The 16,095-nt window shown below is 38.0% G+C and overlaps 1 protein-coding gene across 1 annotated transcript in view; it reads right to left on the reverse strand.

Annotated features, from left to right (window-relative positions):
* SORCS1 (sortilin related VPS10 domain containing receptor 1) overlaps positions 1-16,095 on the reverse strand; it is a 545,549-nt gene that overhangs the window by 276,258 nt on the left and 253,196 nt on the right. Inside the window, exon 3 of the mRNA XM_072995575.2 lies at positions 8,286-8,385. Within this exon, the coding sequence (XP_072851676.2) occupies positions 8,286-8,385 (100 nt within the window). The remainder of the gene's footprint in view (positions 1-8,285; positions 8,386-16,095) is intronic.

The following is a 16,095-nucleotide window of genomic DNA, read 5'->3' on the forward strand; positions in this document are numbered from 1 at the left end:
ATTGTATTCATATAAAAATGTATTTCATACTTTTCTCCTCCAAAAAGAACACAGTCCAAGTCTGATAACCAAATGGTAGCAACAACCCACAACAGGGTTTCCTAACAGTAACAAAAATGTCGTAGCAGTGTTACTAGATCTGAAGCAGTAATGAGTGCAAGAATAAAATGAGGACATCGGGACAAAGGAGGACATTGTCATTAGCAGAGACACCTAACAGGTTATGAAACAAACACTGAACAAAGAGAAACGGTAGATATGTCCCAGCAAAGCCCCTGTTACATCCTTATATTTTAAGTCTTGCAAAACTACAGCAACACTTCACTGCCTTCCTTGCATTTGAGATAATTCTGTGAGATGCAAGCAGAGCTTGAATTTTTACAACAACTTTTACCATTTCTGAACCAGCATTGCAATTCCATTTTCCCAAGTTCAGGCTACGAAGTAGTAGCAGCACCAATAAAATGTTGAATGGAGACAGATGTCTCCCTTCTTTGCAAGAACTGAAGGTAGTCATCAAACCTTCCTTCTACTCTTACGGTTTTTCTATGTTGTTTTAAAAATGTGTAAAATATTCTGAAAGCTCAGAGTTAAGATTTAAGACCAGGGAAATAGTGGGACCCAGCAAATATCATTAACCCAAGCCTGTCTCATGGGTTCATATCTACCAACATAAATATTCAACATTGACTGAGCCTGCAGCTTTCGCTTTATCTGTTGACACTTGTTTCTAGGCATGTGCTGCAGCATCAGACAACTGTATAACTAGGAACCACATCTGGGGTGACCACAGGGCTGAGCAAAGAGCCATTGGTTGCCCGCAGGGGTGGAACAACATTCCTTAGATCCCTTGTGGTAAATCTGGCATTCACACATTGGGATTACAAATGGGGAAAGAGAAAGAAAAACAAAGGACAATGAAAAAGAGAATCCCCTTTACAATTTAGTAGTGATTGAATGGTTGCTGTGGGGTTTTGGGGGGTCTTTAGTCGTGTTCTGAAGTTTGTTCTTCCTAATGTTTTGCCAATCTCTGTGGCTGGCATCTTCAGAGGACAGGAGTAGCACTCAGAGCACAGAGTGCTACTCCTGTCTTCTGAAGATGCCGGGCACAGAGACTGGTAAAATATTAGTAAGAACAACCTTCAGAACACAGCCAAAAAGCCCAAAAAGCCCACAACAACCATTAGATCCCGGCCGTGAAAGCCTTCGCGAATACATTAGTAGTGATCCTTTCTTGCCTTTCCTGCTACAGCAACTGATTAATTAAAAGTCCTGACAGCACCTGATTATTATTTTTTCTGGCCACTACTAATTCCAGATTAAGGAAACAAGAAAGCTGAGGCAGAAAGAAAAGAGAAAAGCATTCTCCTTAAATTGTCCTTTTAAGAAACAATCAAAGACAACTGTGCCCACTGCCCTTTTGAAGTCCCTCCTTCACTCCCTTCTCAGTGTTTGTCTTAGGAAACCAATTGGGATTTTCTTCCGGCAGGTCAAGAAAAGGGGGGAAATTAAAATAAAACAGAGAACCCAGCTCTGGTGCCTTTCCATCCTGCCTGCACCATTAGATCTATGATCTGGCCGTGCCTTTGCACTCCTTAAGAACAGTCTTCACAAAGACACCAGAAATGTAGAAATACCATCAGGAGCCCAGACACAGGGTAGAGTGTCACCAAAAGAGCACAGTATGGGTCGGCCCTGATTTGTGTGCCTCTTATTTGTGCACAGAAGAAGTTGTAGGGGAGGGGGCTCCGAAAATGGCATGAGGAACTTTAAATGGGCAGTGGACACAGTTGTCCTTGGTTCTTTCTTAAAAGGACACCACAGGGAGCCTCCTTATTTGTTCTTCCCATACAGTCAATTTGCAAGTCATATATTCAGTTAGCACTCTTCACAGCACTGCATAAAATCTGTCCTTTCTGTTGTATACACCAGGCACCTCCTGTCCCGACTACACCCCTTTTTGACTATGGCCTTTCCTATTAACACCTCTCTTCTCTTAAGTCTTATTGAACATTTTGCTTCCAAAAATCACTTTTCTTAGAATTCTGAGAAAGTGATTGTTTCCTCAAATCCTTTCACTGCTCCCAATAGTGCCATAAGTGGAAGCAGTTAATTGTTTGGGCAGGAACAATAGTATCTGAGTCCAAAGAATTGTGAGAAAAAGTGGTGGGAGAAACAGCCATTAGGTTAACTTTAAAGAATGGGTGCTGGGTATCCAGAAAGCAAAAAGCTAAGATTCATTTAACATGAATTAAATAGGGAAGGGGCAAGAAAAGCAGAACAATTTGGGGCAAACTTGAAGATTGGATTAGCATTTATTTAGAAATGGTGCTCCTTTAAGCAGTGAAAAATTTATGTTTGTCCTATTAAGATCTTTTCCTACCTCCCTACCTTACCCATCAGGCTGTTGTATTGCATTATTGGTATTTTTTAAGTAAATATGAGCTTAATTTGACAGTCTGATGTAGAGGTATTTGTCTATGGGAAAAAGGAACTGGCTAATTGGAGGCAGTACACATTTTCTTTAACATCTAGTTGGATCCTGAGAAGTAAACAATTTAGGGAAAGTTTCTAAGCCCAAAAACAAGATGGGGTGGAGTACAGTAACTGACTAAGTCATTGATGAAATATTGGTTTTCTTAACTACAGAATGCTGGTGACAGCATATGGAACTGTATGTTTCAGTTTCACTCATTTCCTTAGCCGTGGAGCTGCTACAAAATGACCCTTATCATTCCTTCCAGCATAAAGAAGAAATGCAGTGGTCTTTACTGTCTTCTCTGAATGACCATTTTTATTGCCAAATTCTTTATAGTCCCAACCATTACACTTTTCTTCCCCCTCAGAATCTCTTCAAACAACTCTCCACAGAATATTTTCAGAATATACCATTCCCCCAAAGAGGCATATAAAAAGGATAGGTGAGAATAACATTTGTCTGTGTTACATTTGTCTGTGTTATTTTTTTTTGTTATATGTATATATATACGTGGCAAGACCTTCTTGGGTTGGAAGCTTTCAACATTAGTGCTAATTCACAAAGAACTTCAAAATTCCAACACAGAAGATCATTTCTAAAAGTTTTCCTCAACATTTTTGAAACAGCAGCTTTAAAAGACAACTGCTTTCTAAACAGGATTAACAGTGGATTAATAATGGAGTGAGCCTCCACTGCAGAGGATTCACACAGGAAACCTTCACCTCTAACAGAAATCTATGCTAAGAAGCTATCAAAACAAAACAAATTAAAATAAAATCCTGGCTACAAGTTCATATTTAAAGGGAATCCTCTACGTTTGTGACCATCTGTCTTGATGTACCAAAGTATAGTAGTAGTGGTGCAAATCACCATTGTAAAGGGCTCAGACAAGAAGCTTTTAATGTTCGCACAAAGAAATAAACACTGGGAGATTACTTTTAAAGACTTTTCCCAAGCTTTTTGAAATATTTTGTTCAATGTCTTTAAAATATGTTGATTATTTTTTAAAAAAAGAGAAGTAAGATTTTACTGGTAAGTGTTAATAGAAACCATGGTAAAATCCAGTTCATTTGATATTAATCAGCACAAAGGGGAAAGGAATACATCTTTTTGTCTGGATGAGCATTATGACTGTAATATTGAATTATGGTGGCTCCATCTCTTTTTTTGAGATGTAATATTTAAAGAAGTAGCCATGTTATAGACATGCAAGCATATCAGACCCGAAAGAAAAGCAAAAACAGAGAAAACCTTTCTGACACCTTAAGGACTAACTGCTATATTTTAATGAACTCTCACATAGCCATTAGTCTTTTAGGTGCCACAATGTTTTTTTTCTTGAACGTTTGATTTTTTTCTACTATATTTCTTCTGACAGTTTTTTTGCCAGCTATATGATAGGAAAGAAGAAAACTGTCCTTCCGACATGAAAATGACTGGTCAGTATATCTATCTGGATTAAAATTATTTTGTTTAGTTTGCTTTCTCAAAAAAAATATTGCAAATTGCCTTTCTTAAGTGGAGCAGAAAGGATTGGAGATTTAGAATACTGTATTGGTATGTGGTAGACAGCGGGGGGAAAAAGCTAAAAGCAGCTGTGTTTCCCAGCATCCCGAGAAGCTCCAGATCTAAACATGCATGAAGATATTTCTAAGTTTTAACTATATAAATGTGTGTGTGCACGTAAATATGTAGATGCACCACAGGAACTGAAACTTCTCCCATGCCACTTTTATCACTCTTAAAAAAAAACCAAACCTGATCCTTGCCTAAATTTATTTTCTACAATAAATTGTTCATATACACATGGAGAGAGAGAAAAATAACCACTTGCCTCTTATGAGTACTTCCCTATTACAAATCCTTGGTAAATTGTTGCTCAGTGGGGTGCTCATATGATTAAAACCTTCCAGGCTTTGGGATGCATTTTCTCTGCAGGATTTGTGAAATCCTTTTCAGTTCACTATTGGGAGTACTTAAAAGGCAAACAACTTTAAATACAATATGGCCTCTATAAATGTCATTCCAACATCTTAATGAGACTTTTTCCTTTCCAAACAATGAGTTCATCTTCATTCAGGAGGCATGAAAGGGCTTCAGAGTTTGTACCATTTATCCATTTCTGGTGTATTTCTCTAATGAGGTTTCTCCAAACTCCCTTCTTAACTTTGTATTGACACACTTACATTAAAAGAAGGCATACGTATTTGAAATATTAAAAAAAAAACAGGCAGGGTAGATAATTAGATTATTTGTTTCAATCTAATCATGCTAGATGGCATGACTGGTGGTACTTTATGAAATTCCTTGGTTTTCCCCTCCCAATGGATGTCTTATGCCCAATATATAAAAGATCCACGTAGGAACTTGTGTCAGTGGACAGATCACATTCACTAAGAAGTGTTTCTACAATACTCAGATCTAGGAGCATGATAGCAGTTAAACTATCATCCTAGATAGGCTCTATCCCATGGAATCCTAGGAACTTCAGCTTAATGGGATACTTAGAACTCTGTACAAGAAAGGTCTAAGACACTCCCTGAACTGTGGTTCTCTAGCACAGAATTCCAAGTCCCTCACAATTCCATAAGCTGAATCCATGGCTGATAAAGCGGGACAAAACTGCCAGAACTACCTTATGTAGAGATGATACATTCTAGAGCAACATCATGAACTATTTACAGAACATGAAAATAAAACAACTGCTCTGAATCTTCTAGTTTCAAATGTTGTGGCTTTAAAGTTAGCAGGAAGATATTAAAAATCACCCACTGCTCTGTAAAGTATTTCATTCAACTATATGAGTGACCAAAACATGTGTTGTATTAAACACAAGAAAGAGAAATACAGGGTGGGTAAAGATAAAGGTAAAGGTTCCCCTTGACATTTAGTCCAGTCACGTCCACCTCTGGGGCACAGTGCTCATCCCCATTTCCAAGCCGTAGAGCCAGCGTTTGTCTGAAGACAGTTTCCGTGATCACGTGGCCAGCGCAACTAGACACGGAACGCCGTTACTTTCCCACCAAGGTGGTACCTGTTTATCTACTTTTATTTTACATGCTTTTGAACTGCTAGGTTGGCAGGAGCTGGGACAAGTGACAGGAGCTCATTCTGTCGCATGGATTCGATCTTATGACTGCTGGTCTTCTGACCCTACAGCACAGAGGCTTCTGCGGTTTAACCCACAGCACCACCACGTACCCACAGGGTGGGTAGAGTCCTTAAAATAACCAATGAGTAGGCATGTGAATCGTGCACAAATTTATCAATCCAAATATATTTAAAAACTCAAGTTGTTTCCATCCTGAACTCGAACATGTTCATGAATGTCAGTTGATTTTTATTAGGAACTGTAACAAAATCCTTACTTGCATGTATTTCCATATAAACTTGTATAGGATTGGCATTGTATATTGTTTACTTTTAAATAAGCAGTCTGTAGGTCAGCAGCTATATTAAATTCTTTCACTAAATGGGTTTGGTGTAATTGATATCATAACAAGATGAAGTGGTAGTAAATCAATTTGTTGATAATAATAAAAAATGTGATTGATGACACAGACATATTCAGTATAATTAATGTTTGGCAGTGTGCAATAGTGTAATTCAGTTTAATTTAATTCACTTTTGTAAGATCAAAGTTTGAGTAATCCTCCCCAATTTATATAACTCACTTTGTTCAAGAACTATTCCACTTCATCTGTACAAAATTATGACAGGGTCTTTCTACAAGATTTGGGATATAGCTGTAATTTGCATACCACATTTAGACTTGTAAAAATTCAATATATGAAAATCAATTTTTAAGGAAGTAGTCATCACATGCTGTTACATTTTCTTAAGTTCTGGACTAATAAATTTGTGGATGATTCACATGCCTACTTGTTGGTTATATTAAGGAATCTACCCACCCTGTATTTGTGTTTCTTGTGTTTAAACAACAAAAGGGGAAAAAATGGGAGCAGACTTTATTCTCAGGCAGGTTAAAGGAGCTTCATATATTATACAAGGTGGTAAGAAGCAGGTGAATTAATGTCTTGTATTTTTAATCTAATGACCACAGGAATATAAACATGAACTAGAATGAGAAGATTCAGATGCATGTAAAATTAACCAACATGGGCGGGGAAGCAATAAGCATAAAATGTTTTGGTTTATTTCTGAGCATATTTCTGAATTTTACCCAAAGCTACCCAAAATACTTTTCCTTTCCTAGAAGTGGCACCAATAGGCATTTCTTATAAGCCTCACTTAATGAAACCACTAATGATGCTATTCTAATTCCTACAACCCTTGATTCTGCTTGAATAGAGGAGGACAGAGAAATTTCCCCTTCAACTTCCAAGTTGCTTACAGCCTTATGATGCTTTTTGTTCAGCAGACAGGGTGGTTTAAATATTCTCCAGTTGGATTGACATTGCTTTTGTTTGGTTTCTGCCCTGTGTAATTGCCTGACCTGGTGTGTGTGTGTTTAAATGTTCAAGGCAAGGCTTGGAATACTGTGTCCTTACGTCACTTCAGAAAAAGGAAATTTTAAAAAAGAGGAGGAAATTGACAACTAGCATCTTGTCAAAAGCAGCTTCCATCTGCTGGTTCCTGCAAACTACAACAATTTCATCAATGGAAACCAAGTTTGAAAAAATGTGGATCACAGCAGATCCAATTTACTGCTCTATAGTGGCACCCTGAAGGATCCAAACACACCATCACATCAAATTCCAAAAGGCTTCATGCCATGATAGGAAGGAAGGAAGGAAGGAAGGAAGGAAGGAAGGAAGGAAGGAAGGAAGGAAGGAAACTCTGCATAATCATCAGATGAAAGAAATCAAACAATCCAGCTGGTACCAAATGACGATTCACAACGCTTACCCTGCAGGAAGGTGAGGAACTGCTGTTTTCTTATCCAATGCTAAGGAAGAAGTCAAATTGTGTGATCACTGATTTCATGAGGGCAGCCAATGCCACCAATTTGACTTCCTCCTTAGTCTTAGGTGCGAAAACGGCAGCTCTCCCCTTCCTACAATGTAGGCTTTGTTGGTTGTCTTTTGGTACCAAAGAGTACCAAATTTTGCAGCCTTGATCCAAAGCTCTTTGTGTCATTTTGGTAAAGTGCACAGACAAAGGGTAAAGGTAAAGGTTCCCCTTGACAATTTTTGTCCAGTCGTGTTCGACTCTAAGGGGCGGTGCTCATCCCCGTCTCCAAGCCATAGAGCCAGCGTTTTGTCCGAAGACAATCTTCCATGGTCACATGGCCAGTGTGACTTAGACATGGAATGCTGCACAGACAAAGCTATTCCCAAATGCCAGTTGCAAGTTTGGACGGATATAATTTCTCACGTTCTCAACATGTACCCTGAACATGTATGAAGCATAGAGAACAACACTATTATGGCTTGCTCAGCCGTTGCCATCTGTGAGTTCTGCTCAAGTTCTGCTCAGAATCCTAGATACCACTGTATCTAGCCATTTGCAGTGCAACTGTAAATGCGCTTCACTGTATGCACACAAGTTGTACATATGTAAAGCTATTCTACACTCTTTCCTCTGCATGCAAGAAGAATGTGGATAGAGTGTTTGCTCCTTTTTTCCATATGCTCTCACAAAATTTGTGATGAAGGCTATATTATAAGGCCATGTCATGGATGAGAGATCACCATTCGTCCCAAAAGACAGAATCAGAATTCAGTGAACATTGAACAGAAGGTTCAAGATTATCCAAATGGTAAGCGCCTGCTTTTGTTTATGTAACTAACAAGAGAAGGGAAACACTGAGTTATGCTTAAAAGCAATCACTTATTTCACTTACCTTGCGTTTATTAGTTGGACACACATAGAGGTAGCTCAGGATGGTCTTCAGGCCCACTTTGTCATTCAGCTTTTCATATGTTGTCCCATAATCTGTTGACCTATAATTTTAGAGAACTTTAGTAAGTAGGCATAAATATCAAAGGAAAATAAAATGCAAACTACTTGGCTGCTTTCCAGCTTAAGGCATGCAAAAAAAAATCTCTGGAGTTTTCTGAATGATTCGTGTAGTATATAATGACACTTAATTACAGTATGTACACGTGCCATCATGTGAGTGGTTAACATTTGCATTTAAATTGGATTAGGAAGAATTAAAATTGCATCCTTCCAGTGGCATCCAAAAGTAAAAGCTACAATAAGAAATGTTAATCTAGTTCTAAGAGGTGGTGATAATGTTTATTGTAAATGCCAAGTGTCAAGGTAACTAGAGGCTGAATAACTTCTTTGCTGGATGTCAGGCTCAATCTTAAAATCTACTTTAAAATAAAGTAGATTTAGTGAGCCTTATACCTGCCACTACCATTTTAGTGCAGCATAACAGTTTATCAGCTACTGCTTTGAGAGAGGGGGCATTTAATTGTCTTCTAACTAATGATTTATAAAACTACAGTGAGATATCACAGAATCATAGAATAATTGAGTTGGAAGGGGCCTGTAAGGCCATCAGGTCCAACTCTCTGCTTAATGTAGAAATCCAACTCAAAGCAGATTTGATAGATGGCTGGCTAATTTTCTTCTGAATGCCTCTAGGCTGGAGCACTCGCCAGCTCCTGAGGTAACTGGTTTCATTGTTGTACTGCTCTGAGAGTTAAGACGATTTTCCTAATATTCAACCTAAATCTGGCTTCCTGTACTTTGACCCCATTATTACATGTCCTGCAACAATGCCATAGCTTAATCTAAAGCTATGAAATTCTTACTGTGCCACCTATTTGGTTCCTTCACATATAATAAATGTTAAATTACAGTGCAACCACCTGAACAAGTATCGCTTTGCAATAACCACAGGCTTTCAGATTAAGTTTTAGATTAAAGATAGATAGACAGAGAGACAGAGAGACAGACAGAGATATGAGTAGCCACTTCCACCCAATACTTCACAAATGTTAGTCTTCCTCTAGTGTCTAAAATCTGATGAAGAAATAGTTCTAAGAAAGGCATGATTTCTATGCACATCCAAGCCCTGTTGCCCTCTTTCTGTCAAGTAAGTATAAGGAGGAACATTTTCTTCTTGACATATTCTAAGGATACAGTCTGCACAGCATCCCAAGCTAAATCTTTGGTGTCATGTTTACTGTGGTTACATCCACATTAACAGCAGCACATATTAAATTCAGATGTGAAATTGTCTGCACAAAATCAGGTATTAGAGAAAATCCCAACATCTACAGTGGAACCACAAATATTTGCAGTGCTTCAGGACAAGAAGTTGGGTGAAAGCTTGCAAGTTTGAGTAATCTGTCAAAACTTGTAGTTTTCTGCTGTGGTTTATGCAAGGAGTAGCACTGTAACAAAGACATCATTTCAGATTCTCAGCTGATGATGACCACTCTGTGCAGGTCATGCTCTGTTTTCCACTCCTGATTGCAGTGTGATAAAGAACGAATTATGTGAATTGTTCCATATAAAAGGAAATAATTATTTGGCATGTGAAGCCATGATTACCTAGATAGAACACAAGCATGCCAAATGGTAATGTGTCTTCATGACAAAAGGTTCAAGCAACCATACAATCCTGGCATTGTTCTTTCTTGGCTTGGAGAGTAATCAGCTTGGCTGAGCAGAGCAACTATGCGAAATGTCTCTTTTGAGTTGGCTGTATGGGCTTTTCATCTCATGCATTTGTTTTCACTATACAATACATTAAGATAATACAATTTTATTTATTCTGCTTTCTCTTATCCAAATGTCAGTTATAAATATGAAGAACATGATAGCAAAAATAAGCCATTTTGTTCAATCTGAATAAAATTCTTCAGAGATATACAGCATTTCCAGTCAGATGAGATCAATATATTTCCTCAATATATCTAAGTTACATTTTTAATTTTTTTTTAAAGTTACAAGGCAAATACAATACTGTTAGGACAAGGAGGTGAAAGACTGACTTAATAAAAGAATCCTCTGTCATGAGTTGAGTTGGGCAGTTCAACAGTAGGACTTTTTGAGGTCACTAATTCATAAGGTCACCCAAACTCACTTGATACCACATTGGCATACACATAAAGAGTTACCGAAGTGAGAGACTCTGCTCCAATATAAGAAAAGGAATACATTTTGAAAATAACTCAGATAAAATGTCTTCCCATTTCTTTGACTCACAATTTCTGTCAATGTCTCAATACAAACAAGTGCTATTATATTAAAAAGCTATTCTCTAGTATTTGGAATTCTGGTAGCCCTCCAATATCTTGTTGAAAGTATCTTTGTGGCAGAGTAGCAATCAAGTATACCTGATGTACACTGGAAACATCTGCTACATAATTAAGTAGTATTACTAATGCAGATCACTACAATCTAATTCTTATTATCTGCTTATTATCTGATAAGGCCTGAAATTTTAATCTAACATGATTGCAATTCCAGACAGCTACAGAAAACATGGCATAAACTTGCATCTAACATCTCCAGCTGTCATTTTTCTGCAATCAGGCTATCAAGAGAGAGAATTACAAATTATACCCTTTCACTTTGTTGTTTAGTCGTGTCTGACTCTTCGTGACCCCATGGACCACAGCACGCCAGGCTCTCCTGTATTCCACTGCCTCCCATAGTTTGGTCAAATGCATTCTGGTAGCTTCAATGAAACTGCCAGCTCTCTTGTCCTCTGTCATCCCCTTCTCCTCTTACCCTCACACTTTCCCAACATCAGAGTCTCTTCTGGGGAGTCTTTTTTTCTCATGAGATGGCCAAAGTATTGGAGCCTCAGCTTCAGGATCTGTCCTTCCAGTGAGCACTCAAAGTTGATTTCCTTCAGAATGGATAGGTTTATTCTCCTTGCAGTCCAGGAGACTCTCAAGAGTCTCCTCCAGCACCATAATTCAAAAGCATCAATTCTTCAGTGGTCAGCCTTCCTTATGGTCCAGCTCTCACTTCCATACATCACGACAGGAAAAACCATAGCTTTGACTATGGGGACCTTTGTTGGCAAGGTGATGTCTTTGCTTTTTAAGATTTTGTCTAGGTTTGTCATTACTTTCTTCCCAAGAAGCAGGAGTCTTTTAATTTCGTGGCTGCTGTCATCATCTGCAGTGATCATGGAGCCCAGGAAGGTAAACTCTGTCATTGCCTCCATATCTTCCCTTTCTATTTGCCAGGAGGTGATGGGACCTGTGGCCATGATCTTAGTTTTTTTGATGTTGAGCTTCAGACCATTTTTGGCGCTCTCCTCTTTCACTCTCATTAAGAGTTTCTTTAGTTCCTCCTCACTTTCTGCCATCAGAGTGGTATCATCTGCATATCTGAGGTTGTTCATATTTCTTCCGGCAATCTTAATTCTGGCTTGGGCTTTCACTTTTGCACAGGTTAAGAACTGTTTGCTGATATTGAAAATATTCCTTCAATCTTTTTCTTCAATTAGCATTCCTTATTCTGTTCCTCAAGTTTGTTTGTTTATTTTGAAGGATTTACTGTAATGATTCAGAAAGTCCAGTTCCTTGGCTGTGTAATTTTTATTCCTTCCTAAATAAATGGTTTCATTTAAAAATATTGACATCAGGTCAGTGACCACTGGTTATTTATTTGCAGTTCTTTAGAAATAATTTTTTTAGTGGGAAACAGGTCTCTAAATCTATAACAATTGTTTACATCTCATAACTTAACTCTCCTGATTAATTCAACAAAGTTCCTATGGCAAATTACTGGAGTGGCAAGAAGTCTGGATTGCCTTTCTGGTCATATCTCATCCAGGTTCTCAATGAGTGTTCTAGTATCCATTTTAATATTATAACATTTACTCTCATCTCATTTATCACCCAGGGCAAGACATCCAATATTGAAACTACCTATTGCTGTTTCTGCAAGTATTATTTGTCACCCTTGTCTTCAGTGAAACATAATTTCAACTATAGTAGGCCAGCTACTTCATAATAAAATTGCAAACTAAGGAAACAAAGAATTCCCCCTTCTAATTTTTAAGTGCCTATTTAATTCCTAGACAGCTTCTTATCCTGTGCAAATGTTATATCTCCCCGCATTTCTTGATCACTTGATAGTCCAAGTAGTAGAGGCATAGCCGTCAGCAAAGCAACACAAAGCAATGCAGAGCAACACAAAATAAAGCAAAATAAAATAAAGTGGGGTAAAGAACGGTTATTTTTAACATGATTTAAAAAATAAACTTTTATTTTCATCACATATTTTTACTTGTTCAACAATTGATGATCTTCTGTTCAGAATTGCCAGGAACCTTATCATGAATATTGAAAGTAATTACAATCAACTCGAATTTTCATCACTAAGGGTTAGTTAAAAATAGAGGGTCATGTTTCTGAAATTATTACAGAGGCCATATGGATGATGGACAAAACAGATGTTTTAAATATCGACAAACATATCAGCAATTATAGGATCAATAATCTTTGGAATGACTTTCAATAATTTTTATCCCACATACCTAAAATGAATGCCCCTGTGCACATTATATTTTTTATAATTCAATGATTTCAATAATTTTAGCCATATTAGTTGTTAATAACACAGTTCATTTCTACCCCCGGAAATTCATTTCTCCCTTTTCCCTATCTTTATTCACAAAGGCTGTGATGCATTCTTCATTCAAATCAAGAATTAACACAACTGCAAAGAAAATCCCAGACTATCTATGACAAAGTTGTTGCTTCCAGGACATTACATATTGCATTTGCTACTTATTCTAAGTTTTAAAATCCCCTAACTCCACAGCAATGTTAGACTCTTCCATGTTTTTCATTGAAAGGAAGGTACTGCAGAAGACACAGGCCTCTAAGGCCTGTTCCCAAGATCCAGGGTATCCATCACAATACTGCAGAAGTACTAATACAGTGACTAGGTTAATATACTTGGATTAGGGAGGTAGATTAGGCTGTTGGTGAGATTCTAGTGGAAACTTGCTCTCTCAGCATGGCAAGATTGCTGTTTCCTAAAGATTCTTTTAGGAAAGCTGGAGGCCAATATTTTTTCTTATCACAATTCTGGCAATGAAAAACCTTCATGTCTGCACAATACTAATGGCTTTCCCAATTGTGAAGCTAAGTGACTATACACAGCAAGCACAACAGACTGATGGATCACAAACCCCCCCCCCAAAAAAAAACAAATGCAATGTTAGTACTTATATTAGTTTATTTGACAGGAGAATCATTTTGGGACGGATGTGCGCACGTGCGCACACACACACACACACACACACACACACACACACACACACACACACACACACACACACCCCTCTTAGTAAGGCCAGTAGAAGCCTTAACCCCAACCCACAAGTGACCAGATAAATCACCTCCATTTCTGGGGGGGAAAACCCCCTACGTATGGCCTAAAAGGAGTGTGGCTGTATTAGATGGAATGCTAGGTCACTTCTTAAAGGATTTCAGCATCACAGAGGTCATGGGGCTGCTGTGGATATAGTGGAGACCCTGGTTAGTTGTGTCATCAAGTTAATTACAACATGTGGCAAGTCTCCAAAGATTTTCTAGGTATGACGTATTCAGAAGTGCCTTACCAGTCGTCCTTCTGGTGGAGCTCTGGGACCTTGCAGATTTTCCAAGCTCACACAGGTGGCAGGAGACTTACCCCCATCAGCCACATATGTTCTGGGTGATCTCAGCTGCCTGCCTGTCAGAAGGCACAGTGAAGATTCAAACTGCCAGTCTACAGCACCTCAGCTATACCAACTGCTATTCTATCATATATCCACAGTTCCCAGGGAAGGGTACAATAAATACAATCATGTTATTATAGCTGTTGAACTGTCTGACTTTTCTTTCAACTACTGCCCATATTCAAAAGAACTAAGGCTGTAATCTTTTCCACGGTTCTTTGGGATGAAATTCCATTAAACCCAGTGGGATTTACTTGTGAATAAATGGGCATATGATTTGGCTGCACGTGCATTTTGCTAGTAGCAAATCCTATTTTTCACGGTTCCCTTTTTCTGCTCCCTAGATCTGTTTATTTATTTGATTTTCATCATGAATCTACAGAGAGGCATATAATCCATCTTTTCCATTTAAAACTACTGAGCATAGAGTAAGTTGTAAATCTAAGGAATATAGAAGCACTGCAAGATTTAAGCCATAGACTTGACATATCTTCCTGTTATTCAACATAATGGGAAGAGGGATAACCAAGGAAAAAAAGCAATTAAAATAAATGACTTCCTGATCACTGTTGACTATAGAAAACTGGCAGTAACCTTTCTATCTACCTACACAGTTCCTAATGGATAAATTTAGCTTAGACATGGTTACATAGAATAAGTTCTGTCTGTAAAATGTTTTTCTTAATAACATCTTGGCATTTAAATAACTTCATTACTTTTCATTGACACAGTTTTTCTCTCTCTTCCTCCTCCTTTTTTCCTCTTGTCAGGCAAATGAAATGTCTTTTGAAGTATTATAACAAAATAGATGCACACTTTATTTAATGTCAACAAATTTCATTAGTCCACCCAGTCTCAGTTTGGTATATCTCGCATTGTGCCTCACAACATGACAAAATGATAATAGGTAATCAGCACCCGGGACACACAAACACTGAAGAAATTGTCTGTTTTCTTAAGCCTTGCACACAGGCTGTCAGCTAGATGTAGTATTTCAGTATATAACTTAATGGCATGTTATTTGTTTTCTTTGATCTGAAATTTAGTGTCTACATGAAATTTTTGTTTTACCAGAATTTTTCTACAATTGACAACCTGTTTCCACTTTTCCCTGAAACTTTCTGAATGACAAAGACCAAATCCAGTTGCAAACAATGTATTCAGTCTGTGGATAGATAGAGAACACATGGAGTCTACCATTGTTAGCTGAAGGATATCACAGTTATGACAGGTGTGCTACATGTTCAGAAGAGGACCTGAAAACCAGTAAATAGTTTTCTTGACTTAAAGGCACACTTCTCAAACTGTTTGTTCTTTGGCATTCCAGCTGGTATGTTGTCTGCTAATGGTGTGCTTTCAGTGACACTTGTGAAAACAGAAATTCTTCACATACACTTCTAAAATATAAAACAGTATAGAAGCTAATAGTGAATATAAGGTGAACATCCAAATCTCATAGGCAATCCCGTTTGTTAGTTATGTTGGCACAGTGGTATAATTTGCAACACTGATGTGCCAGTAGTTAACAAATTGGTGCTTGTATCCCTCATTGCACACCATTTCACATGAACGGTACATGACTATGACTTGTTAACTAGTGGCAAATCATCACTGCAGTTAAGACCATTGCATTTAGGCCAGTATAATTAACCTACAGGATTCTGACTATTGTGTATCTGTGAGCTTTTGGAACTATCAGTCCAGATGACGGGGGCTTCTTTGCTTTGTTTGGTGCTCTGTACGTCAGGTTTGACAGATTCCATACATTCAGAAATAGTTTGATTTTCTCTTTGCCTCCTTAGTTTTCATCCCTCTTCAAAGTAGCACCTCTATGCCAAAAGAGAAAGATGTTGTAGTGAAAATATACAACAGGTATCATTTGTTTAGTATCAATTGTAGTACACCTTTCTCATTGGGCCAACAAATGATAATCCATCTATCCATCCATCCATCCACCCATCCATTGTAGTAACAGTCAGTCATTACAGAGTTCTCTCAGAAT

This window comes from Pogona vitticeps, chromosome 3, assembly GCF_051106095.1.
Source record: "Pogona vitticeps strain Pit_001003342236 chromosome 3, PviZW2.1, whole genome shotgun sequence".
NCBI lineage: Eukaryota > Metazoa > Chordata > Lepidosauria > Squamata > Agamidae > Pogona > Pogona vitticeps.